At 37.2% G+C, this 15956-nt stretch overlaps 1 protein-coding gene across 2 annotated transcripts in view; it reads right to left on the minus strand.

Moving 5' to 3' along the window:
- Positions 1–15956, minus strand: part of GTF3C3 (general transcription factor IIIC subunit 3) — a 38792-nt gene that overhangs the window by 11737 nt on the left and 11099 nt on the right. For both annotated transcript variants that reach the window (XM_059393111.1, XM_059393112.1), the window contains exons 5-13: positions 13504–13695; positions 12837–13002; positions 8997–9144; positions 8377–8446; positions 6450–6553; positions 5371–5542; positions 2948–3150; positions 2316–2417; positions 505–640 (exon numbers count right to left, since the gene is read on the minus strand). In XM_059393111.1, coding sequence (XP_059249094.1) covers positions 505–640; positions 2316–2417; positions 2948–3150; positions 5371–5542; positions 6450–6553; positions 8377–8446; positions 8997–9144; positions 12837–13002; positions 13504–13695 — 1293 coding nt within the window. The remainder of the gene's footprint in view (positions 1–504; positions 641–2315; positions 2418–2947; positions 3151–5370; positions 5543–6449; positions 6554–8376; positions 8447–8996; positions 9145–12836; positions 13003–13503; positions 13696–15956) is intronic.

Consider the following 15956-nt stretch of genomic DNA (forward strand, 5'->3'; position numbering starts at 1 on the left):
CTTTTTTCAAGTTTTCTGAGTAATAACCTCACCCAAACGTACCTGATGCATTACCAGCTAAAAACAGATGCCTTTTAAAGTCGTATTACTTGAGACTGGGTCAAAGCAATTTATTTCCAGAGTTTCTATGACTACATTTGTCAAAAATGAATTTAACAGAGAATGAAACATATAACTGAAGTCACTGAACAAATACAGTAATTTATACTGCCATCTCATCTTCACAGATTTCTTAAAATAAGTTGTATTTTCTTCTTAAAAAGTCAAAAGTTCCATTTAGTGTTTTCACAGGAAGATCCAAGCAGATGTTTTCCTTTCAATTTTCAAAAGTTAAAGTATTTACATAACCTTCCTTTTCTTTCTCAACATCAAATGAGTTTATTATACTTAAGGAATGTGGATTAGAAAATTTTATTTTATTTGAAAAGGGTATATTTTCAATTAGATTACTATCAGGTGATACTTCAGGAGTATTTTATGTAATAAAGCAAATGAAAGAATTACCTTTTGCATCACAATTTGCTGTCTCTTGGTCACTGTTGTCTGATATTTTGTCTCTTGACACTTTAATAAGGTAGAGATGCCTCTCTCCAGATTTGGAACTAGATATCAAACAAACTTGGGCTCTGTTCATTGCTACCTGAATTAAACATAATAATTTGAGATTTTTTAGTCATATTATTTCTTTTTAATATTTTATTTCTAAGTAATCTCCATACCTAATGCAGGGTTCAAACTCATAATCAAGAGTTTTAAGATCTAGCAACTAAGCCAGCCAGGCCCTCAGATCATATAACTTTTTAAAGAAAATCTATTGTGGGGGTGGTGTGACTCGGTGGCTCAGCCAGTTAAGCATCTGACTTTGGCTCTGGTCATGATCTCAGTCCTGGAACTGAGCCCCACATTGAGTGTGTCCTCAGTGCGGAATCTCTCTTCCTCTGTTCACACGCTCGCTTTTTCTCTCTTTGAAATAAATAAGATCTTAAAAGGAAATAAAGGAAAGAAAAAGAAAATCTGTGGGACACAAGTATTGCAGGTGTGCCTGTAATCTTCAGTAGGAAAAAAAAGGCCAAATTATTGTGCATTTAAACACCTAAAAGAGAATGAATAGATTTATTTTTTTCTTCCTACCAGAGGAATGTAGATCACATTTTAGGAGGGAAAAAGAAGTTACATAAATTCTTACGCACAAACACACACACACAAACTACTTCCCAACAAAAACACTAGACTAGAGGGGCGCCTGGGTGGCTCAGTGGGTTGAGCCGCTGCCTTCGGCTCGGGTCATGATCCCAGGGTCCTGGGATCGAGCCCCGCATCGGGCTCTCTGCTCAGCGGGGAGCCTCCTTCCTCCTCTCTCTCTCTCTGCCTGTTTGTGATCTCTGTCAAATAAATAAATAAAATCTTTAAAAAAAAAAAAAAAAAAACACTAGACTAGAAATGTCACACGTGGAAAACATTTTTGCAAAGCAAATAATTCTGGCACATAGACACCACTATCCAGAAGGCCAATATCTGATTATTCTATGGTTCTCACTTTTCTAGATAGGTACTAGCGAAGATTTTATTTCACTTACTCCACAGTTAAGTTTACGCTTTCATGTAGAAGTTTCAATTACAGTCGACCCTTGAACAACACAGGTTTGAACTGCACAGATTCATTTATACATGAATTTTTTATAGCATAGTACTATAAATGTATTTTCTCTTCCTCCTAATTCTCTTAACATTTTTTTAACATTTTTTCCCCAGCTTCCTTTATTGTATGTATATATGTATATATGTATATATAATACATACAACCTACAAAATATATGTTAATCAGCTGTTCACATTATCAGTAAGGCTTCCATTTAACTGCAGGCTATCAGTAGTTAAGTTTTTAGGAAGTCAAAAGTTACACATGGATTTCCAAGTGTGTTAGGCTTGGTCTCCCTAATTCCCATGTTGTTCAAAGGTCAACTGTACATACAATTAAGCTCTTAGTCTTCTGTCTATAGCTGACTTTCATTTTCAAAAGTTTAACACCTATACTGGGGCGCCTGGGTAGCTTAGTGGGTTAAGCCTCTGTCTTCAGCTCGGGTCATGATCTCAGGGTCCTGGGATCGAGTCCCACATCGGGCTCTCTGCTCAGCAGGGAGCCTGCTTCCTCCCTCTCTCTTTGCCTGCCTCTCTGCCTACTTGTGATCTCTGTCTGTCAAATAAATAAATAAAATCCTTAAAAAAAAAGTTTAACAGCTATAATCTATGTTTAAATCAAATTTGAAACATTTAAAAAGTCAACAGTGCTAATGTACGGAAAGACCATTACCCACCTTTAGAAGCATGGCTAACATGGTAAGTAAGGTGTCCACATAACCACACATTTTGCCTTGAGAAAATAGTAGAGTAGAACGATGAAGCAGTAACTTCAGTTCCTAAATAAATGAGCACATGATAATACATGTGACAAGATTCGTTTCTGCAAGTTGTTTTGTTTGCACAGAAAAATTTTAGAAATCAAACCTTAAGAACATTTGCTTTATGATCTTTCACAACTTAAAAATCCAATATTTTAGATACTGTAATTTATAATGTCTAACAAGAGGCTGAAACGTAAGATTCAAAATCACTTTTCAAAAATGCTGAGGGGTGCCTGGGTGGCTCAGCTGTTGGACATCTGCCTTCAGCTTTGGTCATGATCCCAGGGTTCTGGAATCGAGCCCCGAATTGGGCTTCCCCGCTCAGCTGGAGCCTGCTTCTCCCTCTCTCACTTCCTCTGCTTGTGTTCCCTCTCTCCCTGTGTCTCTCTCTGTCAAATAAATAAATAAAATCTTAAAAAAAAAATGCTGAATTTAATATACTAAAATAAACTTTTTGGATATACGCTGTAGAGACATCTTTAATGGAGGAGAAAGTTCAAAAATATAATCTACCAAGAAAAACTTCCTTTTATGTGACAGCCTACCTGCTGTGCAGCATTTGCATCTTGTGCTAAAGTATCTGGATCATACATGGGTTCCAGAGCTTCCAGAGCTTTCTCAGGACGACCCAGCTGCTGCTGAAGGGTTGAAAGTGAAATTCTTGCATCCAAATGAAGGGGGGCCAGATCAACCACTTTGCCATAGCTTTCTGCAGCACGTTCCATATAGCCTAAGGCCTTTAAACATTCTAAGATGATGTTAAAATAAAGCATAAATATGATCTACAGATCTGTTAGAGTGCCAAGATTATTTTTCCATCTAAAAAAAACTTTAGAGCAGTAAAAAAATACTTGTAATAATATTTAGTATAAAAATTAAAGTACTAGAAATAATATTTCTAGTACTTTAAAACAACTAACTCATCTAATCTCCATCTATCGACTGATCAATCTATCGATTTCTCTAACTAAATCCAAATAGGATTTGTATCTAAACAAGGATACAAACAACATAGATATACAGTTTGGAGTTCTGCTTTATTCACTTAGCATTACGCTTTCAACACTTCCCACGTCTTCCTTCCCATTCTGAACGTTTATAACATTCAACCAATTATTTATTTTACCATATTATCCGATATTTGGGTTATTTCCAAATGTTTACTTTAATAAATAACACTGCAGTAAACATTTTCATGTATATAAGCCGTAGTTTAAAAACTGGCAAGCCAATCTAGCCCACAGTTCCATTTTTTAAGCCATAGTGCTGTTAAAAACAATACACGGTCTATGTTTTTTAAAACTGGGATTTTTATGAGCTCCCAAGTTACTGGATTCTTTTGAAAAATACGGATTTGAGAAACAGCAGCAGCATCCTTCAGAGAGGATTCTCCAGTTCTCCCCACTACCTTGAGTCTCTTTACTTGCCTACGTCACTCACTTTGTTACTTGCCAGGCTCCTAGGTTCCATGACCCCCAATATAAACTATCTCGTGTCATACTCAATTATTTCCTCAGGGCAAGTTCTCAGAAGGGGATTCTTGGGCTCTATTCCTCAAATTTTATGTCAATTAATCATTAAGTCCCATCAGTTGAACTCCCCACTGTAATAGTGATAACACTAATCTAGGACTTTTTTAATCTCATTCCTTTTTCACTGCTATTACCTCCTAAAATGGTACTTTTGCCTCCAATTGCTTTCCTAAATCTCCAATTTCTCAACTCTCTGCTGAGTATCAGCCTCAGGTTAAACTTTGATAACAGGCAATAAAATCTCCAACTCCTCACTCATATCTTCAAAATTCAAATACCACAAATACTGTAGTTTTTATGATGGTATCACACCTGTATTCATGTTCAGTCATCCAAACGGTAAAGAGTTATCTCTAAGTGTTTTCTGCAATTTCCTATCTGTGATATGTCTCAAAATAACCCAGATTGTCAATCAATGCTTCTCTAGCTATAGAGTACCTTCAACCATTATGTAATATTTTAAGAACTATTAGAACTTTCTGCCATCATGTAGTATTCTAGACAAAGACTACTCAAATTTTAATGCATCTTTTATGTGGGTTCAATATAAAATCCTATTAGAGTATATTTTGGCTTTCATACATTTAAGAAACTGTTGTTTTTCTTAAGTTATTTTTTCTACATTGTTTCAGATTATTATAAATTTAGATGAAATAAAATGAAGATACATAAAACCTAATCTTGAGCATATCTGCAGCTCAAAGAACACTCAAAAAACATTAACTTTTCCCCCAAAATAACATATTTAATATCAATTCATTAAAACTCTTGAAAATTAGACTGCACCCCAAGTCTGACAATCTATTACTAAACATCGGAGCCTATGGTTAAGACAGGTGGGGGCACCTGGGTGGCTCAGTGGGTTAAAAGCCTCTGCCTTCGGCTCAGGTCATGATCTCAGGGTCCTGGGATCGAGTCCCATATCGGGCTCTCTGCTCTGCAAGGAGCCTGCCTCCTCCTCTCTCTCTGCCTGCCTCTCTGCCTACTTGTGGTCTCTCTCTGTCAAATAAATAAATAAATAATCTTAAAAAAAAAAAAAAAAAAAAAAAAGACAGGTGAAAGACACATACAAGATATTTTTTAACACAAACATGTTAGTCCTACTTCATGCTGGTACCATTAAATGAATCACTCTTCCAAAGCATTAGTGTGGGGGAAATCAGGTAGTGGCATACCAAGACAACTGACAATACTGACATTTATAGGATTACTGAGTCACTACGTTGCACATCTGAAACTAACATAACACTGTATGTCAACTATACTCAAAAAAATAAGCAAACAAAAAACCCCGACTTTCAGAAACTGCGCTGAAACCAGAAACTTTCACTTTCACCAAGACATTAACATTTTAAAATAATTATTACCATCTTAGGAAAGTAAGTTCTTGCCTAGTTGTATGATTAAACTTCTCCCTCCCACAAAAAAATTATTACCTGCATGCCGGAGCCAAACTACGGCAAGGTTGTATCTTTCAGAGCAAACCAGTGCACTAAGGAGGGGAAGTGCAGAACTATATTCACCGACATCCAAAAACGCTTCAGCAACATCTAGATAGAGGTCTCCCATATCTTCAGGATTCTGTTCCACTAGTGTTGTCAGGAGAGGCTACATCACAAAATAAAAGGCTAAAGTCAAATTTTCATTACAAATACGCATATCTATTTTTATTTCTCTTTTTACATTCCTATCAGTTACCCAGGGCAAGCCTAAAAGGAGCAAGGCTTAATAAAAACAGTTTTAAATAATCATTTTCCTATTCATTTCCGTATCTCTATTAAAAAGACCTCATACTGCCATCATTCACTCATTTAACACATTACTTCTGAAGCCTGTAACAAGCAGGCAAGGTAGAAGCTAAGCTAACGCTGACTTACTGTGCTCTTCCTCTGCCAAGTTAAACACACCCAAGCCTCAGGGCCTCTGTGTTTGCTGATACTTCTGTCATTAATCAAATGTCACCTTTCCAGAGAGGCCTTTCCTGACCACCCTATTTACAACTGCAACTCCTCCTACCCCAATATTCTCTCTCTTCTGTTTCATTTTCTTCCAGAGTATTTATCTCCAACTCAAATCTCCTATTTTACATACTTATTTTATGATCTATTTCATCCCATTAGAACAAAAGCTCCAGGATGGCAGGAATTTGTATACTGTTTTCAATACCTTATCCTAAGGTCTGCCAAGTAAATTCCCAATAGCTTTTTTTATTCAATGAAATACTTAGTCCAAAGTTGGCAGAAGAGAAGAGCTGTCAGAACTTACCAACTATCTAAAAAGCCCAATCTCAAAGTCTGATCTCTGGATTGTTCTCATCAAAAAGAGAAATTACTGCAAGCCCCGCTCAGCTTTTATAAGATATTCACACACAAATGATTTACGCTTATGGTGACTTCCTGGTTATTGAAAAATGTGAAATTTGGGGTAAACTTACAATTTCTTAGAATTTCCTGTCAAAGAAAATAATGCAGATTTGATCCGAAGTACCTGAAGTGCAGATCTTAATGTCACTTACATTAAGTGGTTCGAGGATGTTGAGATGTACGAGGCAGACCATCAACTTCACGGTGATGTCTATGGGCACACCATCAGGTATGCTGCAGCTAACATTCTCACCAGCTTTGGATTAGATGGACAGACAAAAAGCAGTTCTACATGCAAGCTTAGGAAGTAGGACAACTGAAGCAACTACACCCTCTATGTACGATCTCCATTACTTCATTCAGGACAAAGGATTCCACAGTCAATTCTAATTTGACCAACTCTATTGCTAGGTTTTTATACTTCCTTCAGTCTGTCAGTAAGGAAAGAAGGAAGGAGGGGTGGATCTATGAAACACAGCAAAATATATTAAACAACAAAAGGACTAATATATCTATAATTAAAACCCGAACATAAATTTTTCCTTAATATTTTCAAAACAATGGACAGCAATAATTTTTAACAGGAATATAACTTTTGGGATGAAAGATCCTAAACAGAAAACACAGCTGCAAAACAATTGGAGACTTAGCTCTAGGCAAGATCAGGTCCAAGAAAACTATCAAAACTGGCAGTTATTCAGATGCCCTAATTCCTGCTTTCATGGCATTGCAGTTCCTCCTCCGCTGTACTAGAGCTGTACTCCGACCCACGCATTCACAGCACCCGTAACACTCAAGATCCTCAGCCAAAGCACCCTATCTAATCCTGTCTGAACCAAGTAGTGCTCTCACACCCGTAACCTCTCAGTCTGCAATGCACTTCCACCCGGGTTTTACTTAAATTATGCTTCTAGAAACCTTCTCCGATCTTTAGTATATTGCTCTTCTCTATTCTCCCATAAGGTCAGGCTTACTACAGAAATTATCACACTACTCCTCCTATAATTAAACTATATACTTCATTTGAACCCCACTTTCCCTCCCTGTGGGGAGGAAGTATCATTTTCATCTGCATATTCCCCAAACAACTAGCATAGGACCTTGTAAGAAAACTCTTTTCAAAAACTGGGATTTTCGTACCCCAACAACTTTCCTCTTTGGTTCTCTTGTTCCCTACGAATTAGCACAGCAACTGGTTTGTAAAAATGAATGACTACTTTCCATTAGGATGGTTCGTTTAAATAAAAGGCTTTTTGGTTTTGCATACTTATGCCTTAACCCAAAGGATTCTATGATGATGGAATTTGTAGGCACCATGACAGGCCAGGGAGGGAACTATTCTGAAGCGGGCAGTACTCAAGTAACAAGTGCCTCTCCCCACCCCCGCCCCCCACCTCTACCCCTCATGGGGGAGAGGCCGAAGGAAGGTATTACACAGGAATTTTCATACAAGAACAGGGATGTCTACTCTGCCCACAGAGTTCAATTTTGCTACAACCTCAGATAGGGTCTTGCACACTAGTATTCTTACAGAACAGTTAATGGGTGTGATACAAAGAAAAGAGCAGGGATGAGGAAGAGAACTGAAGGCGACACTGCAAGCCACACCTCAGGTATGACTCCCCAACTAGACCCCTAACTGTGTATTTTAAGTTTTCAAACAATGGACAGCAATCATATTAGTTTCTACTTTTTATATGAATGCTTAAGTTTGAAGTAAGAAATTTTTTAATGAGAGTATTTTGCCTTTTTTGAAAATTAAATTGCTTTAGATCTAAAGGTTTCTGATACGCTGTTCGGTAATCCATTCTTTTTTCACGTCACTAAAAAGACCCCAGAAAATGAGAAATGCCATGTTCAAATGCATGTATACACTGAGAAATAAAAAGGGACTGAAAAGAATTTTTCAAGCAGATTTCTCGTGAGTAAATATTCACAAGAAAAAGATACGAAATCTCTACAAGGAAAAAAATGCTTCTAGGAAAACCTGCTATGAGAACATCAACTATCAGTTTCAAAATGCCAAATTATAAACCAGAGAGGATTATGTGCACTACCCTATGCAGAGAAAACTACAACCTTTATTCTCCTCGGAAGGTCCTTCTTCTGTATTTTTTTCCAGCACAATTCCAGAAAAATCTGTAATCACCTAAAAGAACAGAGAAAAAAAGGAAATGATGCAAGAGTTACACACAGGAAACCTTTTCATAATGCAAAGGTTCGTATAATTCGTTCAAATAATCCTTATAACATATAAATGGACTACAAAAAGCAATAACAGTCTCTTTAAAATAAGGAACCACTGTGATATATTAACATTTTTTATCATATGAACTAATGCTTAAATAAAGATATAGAATTCATCTATATCAAACTGAACTACTTTTCCCAACAGCTTGGAAACTGAATCACAGCAATTCATCTGGCTGCTGAGTGCTGCTACCCTCAAGTACAAATATATCTGGCATCTGGGATAACTGTGAGAGATTTTATCTCTCACATATATATAACTATATGCTACATTTCATTTGGAATTACCACCGAATCTAGAAATCTGTTTCAATACAGACTTTAAGTAAATAATTTAGCATATAAGTAGCTTAATATATATAACTAAAGTGAGGAATTGTCAATTTGTAGAATTTCTAAAATGCAGAAATGTGTCCAAAATCTAAGAGAAACCTATTACATTTTCCTACCTCCAAAGCTTTGTCATAATGCTTGTTAGAAATGTATAATTCAGCTGCTATGTTAATATCTTCCATGGAGACAAGGCCCTGGTGTTTTGAGAAAGCTTCTTCAATTATGTTAATAGCTGAAGTAACATCATTGGCTTCATAGTAACTCCTAAAAAAAAAATGACAAAATGGATGAATATTTATTTCATTCAGATTATAAAACTCTTATCTTTGCTTAGACCATCTATTACCTATGATTTTCATTTTCTTAAAATTGGGGAAGAGAAAAACGTTTCTTTAAAATCATAATCACAGCTGATGCAGAAAAAACCGGCAAACACCAGGAAGATGATGTCATCCTGCCAAGCATCTCACTCTCCAAAAGCTACCTCGTGTCGTTCCAGCTCGTTCCCCCATCATCTCAGTCCAGTGGACTCTACAAGCACTCGTCTACCTGTTCCGCTGTCCTGCTGCTTCCTGCCCTCACTTTTCCCCTTCTCCACAGACCAACATCACGAATACTCCCTTCATTATAATCTCCTCGCTTCTCCTGCCCCTCTCTCCCTTCTAATAAAATCACTTGATAAAACCCTAACCCTTGTTAACTCAAATATGCCTGCTCTACACCACCGCCTCTCCAGCCCACCACGCCGACTGCACTCGCTCTAAATGAACGACCAGAAGCCTCAAGCAGGCCCACGGTGCTGGTCAGCAATGTTACCAGTTACCTTGCCCAGTACTCTGCAAATCTGAACATACATGCAAAGTAAGTGGGGGTCTTGTACAAAGGCATATTCTGATGCAGTAGAGCTGGGATACAGCTGAGATCCTACATTTACAAGCTCCCAGGAGATGCAAATGTTGCAGCAGGCTCGAAGGACTCGGCAGCAAGGCTCCAAGGACTCGGCAATGACTTCTCATCTTCTCATCTTTCTCTTCAAACCTCTAAAGCACTCTGATCCTCACTGTCAGCTGACAACCTTGCTTTTTAGTTTTCCAAGAGAACCAGATCATAACGTCTCACATATTCCCTACCTGTCGTCCTACTTACAGACACCAGGGCCGTATCTTCGACCTTCTCCACTTACGAGGGCAAACCCCCACTAGACCCCATTCCCTCCAACCTACTCAAGGACTTCACTCAAGCAATCGTCCCTTCTCTTATTACTCTTCAGTGTGTTTCTCAACTGCAGATTATACCAACGGAATACAGATACACTATAATTTTTTCCCAACTTATAAGTTATCTCTTACCCCTACAACCTATACCAATGATCTCCCCATTCCTCTGCTCCTCTTATAAACTTCTCCAAAGAGCTGCCTATCCCCCAGGAACTCCCACCACACCTCCAATGTCAACATTCAGTCCTCATTTCACACGCTCTACCTTGCCTACTTCACAAAGATGATCATCCCTCCTCCTTGAAGCGCTTTCTTCAATATTTCTAGAATATCAGGCTCTCTTCATTTCCTCCAACTTCACTGTCCATTTCCTTTCAGTCTCCCTGCTGTTTCCTCTTCACCCTCCTGACTTTTAAACACTGCAGGACCTCAGGGTTTAGTCCTCAGAACGCTTCCCTTATCTGTCTGTGTCTGTCTCTCTCTCTCACCCCAACCCACACACAAACACCATTTCATATCACAAAATCCTGAGAGCTCAGCCTTCAAAATACTTCTAGAATCTGAGTACTTCTCACCACCTCCTGCACTTTTATCCTGGACCAAACAACTATCATCCCTTTCATAGATTGTTGCAATAATTTCCTAACTGGTCTCTCTGCTTCTGCCCTTACCACTCCTCACACTATACTCAAAATAACAGAACTGATTTAAAGGGTTTTTTGGTTTTGTTTTAAATTTTATTTATTTATTTATTTAATTGACAGAGAGAGAGAGACAGAGACAGAGACAGCGGGAGAGGGAACACGGGCAGGGGAAGAAGAGGGAGAAGCAGGCTTCCTGCTGAGCAGGCAGCCCAAGCAGGGCTCAATCCCACATGACCTGAGCCAAAGGAAGGTGCTTAATGGCTGAGCCAGCCAGGTGCCCCTGATTTAAAGTTTAAGTCAAATTACACCTACTCTTCTCAAAACCTTCCAATGACTTCCAAACTCATTCAGGGTAAAACCCAAAGCACTTACAATGGTCTGAAAGAGCCAAGTGACCTCCGGATGCCTCTCAGATCTCAGCTCCTGCTATGTTCCCTTAAACCTTCAGCTCGTTCCCAGAGCACACTTCTGCACTTGCCATTTACTTTGCCTGTGACACTCTTCCCTAAATATCTGTTCCCATACTTCCTTTAGTTTACTTTCAGGTCATTACGATCATAACATAGGGAACTGAGTCCTTCTCTAATCACACTATTTAAAATAACATACCCCCTCTGTCAAATAAATAAATAAAATCTTTAAAAAAAAAAAAAAAGGGCGCCTGGGTGGCTCAGTGGGTTAAGCCGCTGCCTTCGGCTCAGGTCATGATCTCAGGGTCCTGGGATCGAGCCTCGAATCGGGCTCTCTGCTCAGCAGGGAGCCTCCTTCCCCCTCTTTCTCTGCCTGCCTCTCTGCCTATTTGTGATCTTTCTCTCTGTCAAATAAATAAATAAAATCTTTAAAATAAAAATAAAATAAAATAACATACCCCTATACATCAGCTTCCTATCCCTTTTCTGCTTCATTGTTCTTATCAACATCTGACATATTATATATTTGGTTGTTTTTGTTTATTGCCTCCCTCAACTAAAATGTAAACTCCACAGGGAAAGGAAAATTAAAACTCATTCAAAACTGGATCCCCTGGTGTTTTATACACTGCCCAACATTTAATAAATATTTCTGAAAGAAAAGTAGCATCTGAGAGAAATCCTAATAAACTGAAGTTGTGGTAACATAATTCCATGTAGGAAGGACCTCTATGGCAGTGGCAAAACTATTCCTCCACACCGTTTCTCCCAAAAATATTATAAATAATATAAACGGAAAATAAATTTACTATCACAGATCAAGTAATTGTTCATAAAATAGAGGCTTAGTGGGCTAATTACATGACAGCTAGAGATGGGACTAATAGCATATAACCCGAAAAGTTCCTCAATGCTCAATACATCAGAGGATCAACTTAGGGTTGCCCTGTTTCAACACATTACTTAAAAATGCCTCTAGTATTCTTACATAACCCATCTTTGTGATAACAGGGAGTGATTTCACAGCTAAGCATCTTCTTGACAATGGCCACAAGGTTAACAGGGTTAACCCCAAGACACCCAGATGAAGATGGTTGATCCTAGGCTTAAATACTATAGAACGGATATCTCTAGATAGAGAGCTTATGACAAGACATTATTTAGCCAAATGGTTCTTGCTCTGCTTTGATGTATAGCATATTGGAGAAGTAAATGCAGTAGTACACAATATTTTAGAATAAAATATATACCACAGCCAGTAGCATGTGTCAACTACAAGGAACATTTTTTGTCTTAAAATGTTATTCTAGTACTGACTAAAGATAAATGATTATTAAAAAAAAAACCTGTATCACAAACATTTCATTAGCACATTTACAACAATTTAAAATAATATAACCACAAATTTACATAACTTCAACTAAGTTATGGAAAACTGGCAACCTAATCATCCTTTTAGAACATGCCCCATTATTAAGCTTCTGAACACTTGAAGGCAATTGTATATAAAAATTTTTTTAAGTAACCACCACACAGCTGACTTGAAAACAGAAAAGTACAAAATGTATTAAATAAAACACTTCTTTGAACCTCAATTAAAAATAAAATATATTTACTTCAAATATGTGTTCTGATTTGTAAAATAAGATGATTAATAGGAGAATCTAAATATTCTCCAAACTTACTTTGCCATATCTCTAGCCAACTGCATAAAACGTTCTCCATCAGATGGAGATAAAAGATTTAAAATACGCCTATAACCATCCATTGCCATCTTATGATCTCCCATCTGTTCATAAAGGCTTGATCGCTCCCAGAGATAACGGACATTAGTAGGTTCATATTTAAGAGCTAAAAAGAAAAAAAAGAATTACAGATTTACCACAAAAAGGGGTTCATGATACCTAGGTATGACCAATCCCCTTTTCACAAAATGTAATAAACACTCTAATTCTCTAATAAACCCAAGGGGGTTATTCTGGAACAAATCTACTTCCACAGGAAATCTCAACTAGGTTTAGTCTAAGACCAGACAGAATCTGAATCTCTATATTAATCTTCATTTGGTCACTCTAATGTGATGTTAACCCTTAAGGAATAGCTTAGAACCAACAACGATCTCAGCAGGAAATCGAAAGTACTGTTCTTCTACCAACTTCTGTGCTGTATTAGATCACAGCATAAAGTTGCTGATAAACATGAAAGCAGAGAGACCCCAAATGCTTACCTCTGGGATGCCAGAATATAAGGAATAACTATACTTCAGCTAACATCACCCTAGAGTAGTAAGTACAATTATGAAAATACCTATTATATAACATTATATCAAACAAAATAAGAAACTTTTTTTACCTTTCGTGTAGCAAAAAATAGCCTGCTTAATATTGTCTTGCTCCAGAGACATTTCTGCCAATCTAACCCATTCTTCGGTGTCACTAGGATTTAAATGTGCAGCAATCAACTCAAACTGAAGAGATTTTTCCATGTCACCTTGGTCCTCATATATCATAGCAAGAGTAGAAAACGGTTCATAAGCCAGAGGAGCTATAATGAATAAAAAAAAAAAAAATTCTATTGGCTGAAGAAAGAGGCATGAGATGACAACAATCCCATGTTCAAGCTATGGATCTTTTTTTAATGTTTACTCTTTAAAACACTCTAGCAGAATTATAGAAACTACTTAGCAGATTTAAGAATAAACATTAGATTAAATTTGCTTTACTTCATGTTCATACACGATTAGTGTTTTGGCATTACTGTCTCTGAGCAAAGTGTAACTTCATGAAAAACTCTACTCTCCACCATGCATCCCTTGTGAAAATCCTCATTTGCTAAGGTTAAATGCAGCTCAATAACTCAGCAAGTTCATCCCAAAGAACACCATCACATCTGTGTTTATTTAATCTTCATGACCCAACAACCATAGGCGTATGGATGAATGGACCAAGGATAGCTAACCTGCACCTAAATGGAGGATATCAAAGTGAATAGTTAATCTACATTTCTGAAATGTTTCTGAAATGAAGTTCGAAGATCACAAGGGCTTAAAAATCAAAGATAATTGTTAAAAATAAACAATTACAAACTGGAATAAAGGAACAGGTAATATTGGAAAGTAGGAAGCAAACAAAATATCCTCAAGGAAAAGTTTGGCTAAGCTTGTTTCTGATGGAGTAGAAAAGAAAAAGCAGTGACCTCAAATTATCCTAATGAGTAATCTAAGAAAAAAAATTTTTTTAAAGTAAGCTCTATACCCTACATGGGGCTTGAACTCATGACTCCAACATCAAGAGTTGCATGCTCTACCAACTGAGCTGGCCAAATGCCAAAGGATAGCTTTAAAGAAAGCCAACAAACCATGAAAGTGAGCAAAAGAAAGGATCAGAGCAAATCTACAGAAACAACCACAAAACAAGTAACAAAACAGCAAGAAATACATATCTATTGATAATTATTTTGAATGTAAATAGACTAAATGTTCTAATCAAGAGACAAGAAGATAACAGATGGATAAAAAAAAAATAAGACCATCTATATCCTCACTGTAAGAGACTCATTTCGGATTGGGTGAAAGACACCTGCAGATTCAAAGTGAGGAGATGGAAAAACATTTATCATGCAAATGGGTATCAAAAGAAAGCCAGGAGAGCAATACTTATATTGGACAAACACACTTTAAAACACTGACTGTGGAGGGACGCCTGGGTGGTACAGTCAGTTAAATGTCCAACTCTTGGTTTCAGCTCAGGTCTCAGGGTTGTGAGACTATGTGCTGATCTGTGCTGAGCGGGGAGTCTGCTTAAGACTCTCTCCCTCTCTCTCTGGCCCTCCCCTCCATGCAGGCTCTCCCAATCTCTAAATATAACACAAAGAAACAAAGACAGTGAGGTAGAGCCTGCAACTCATGATCTTGGGGTTTTAAGTTCAAGGTCCAAATTGCATTTTTAAAGCATTACTTTAAAAAACAAAATCTTTAAAAAGATAAAAATAAAATAAAATAATATAAAATAAAACAAAGATTGTAACAAGAGACAAAGAGGACACTATAAAATAATAAAGGGCCCCCAATCCAACAAGAGAAAAAATCAATTGTAAATATTTATGCACCTAACATGGGAGAACCCAAATACATAAAACAGTTAATAACAAACATAAAGAAGTAACAGTAATACAGTAATAGTAGAGGACTTTTACACTCCACTTACATCAATGGGCAGATCATCCAAACAGAAAATCTATAAAGAGTGGTTTTGAATGACACCCTGAACCAGATGGATTAAAAAGACATATTCAGTACATTCCATACTAAAACAGAATACACATTCTTTTCGATTACAGATGGAACATTCTCCAGAACAGATCAGATATTGGGCCACAAAACAAGTCTCAACAAATTCAAAAAAATCAAAGTCATACCACCCTGCTTTTCTGACCACAATGCTATGAAACTAGAAATCAACCATAAGAAAAAATCTGGAAGGAGTATAAATACATGAGGTTAATTAACATACTACTAAACAATGAATGGATCAATCAAGATACCAAAGAATAAATAAAAAACTACATGGAAACAAATGAAAATAAACTACAGTGGTCTAAAATCTTTGGGATACAGCGAAAGTGGTTATAAGAGGGAAGTTTATAGCAATACAGGCCAGCCTTTCAGAAGCAGAAGCAAATAAATAACCTAATCTTATACCTAAAGGAGCCAAAAAAGAACAAATAAAACCCACACCCAGCAAAAGGAAGGAAATAACAAAGATTAGAAGAGAGGAGCACCTGGCTGGCTTAGTGGGTAGAGCATG

Source organism: Mustela nigripes, chromosome 3 (genome assembly GCF_022355385.1).
Source record: "Mustela nigripes isolate SB6536 chromosome 3, MUSNIG.SB6536, whole genome shotgun sequence".
Lineage (NCBI taxonomy): Eukaryota > Metazoa > Chordata > Mammalia > Carnivora > Mustelidae > Mustela > Mustela nigripes.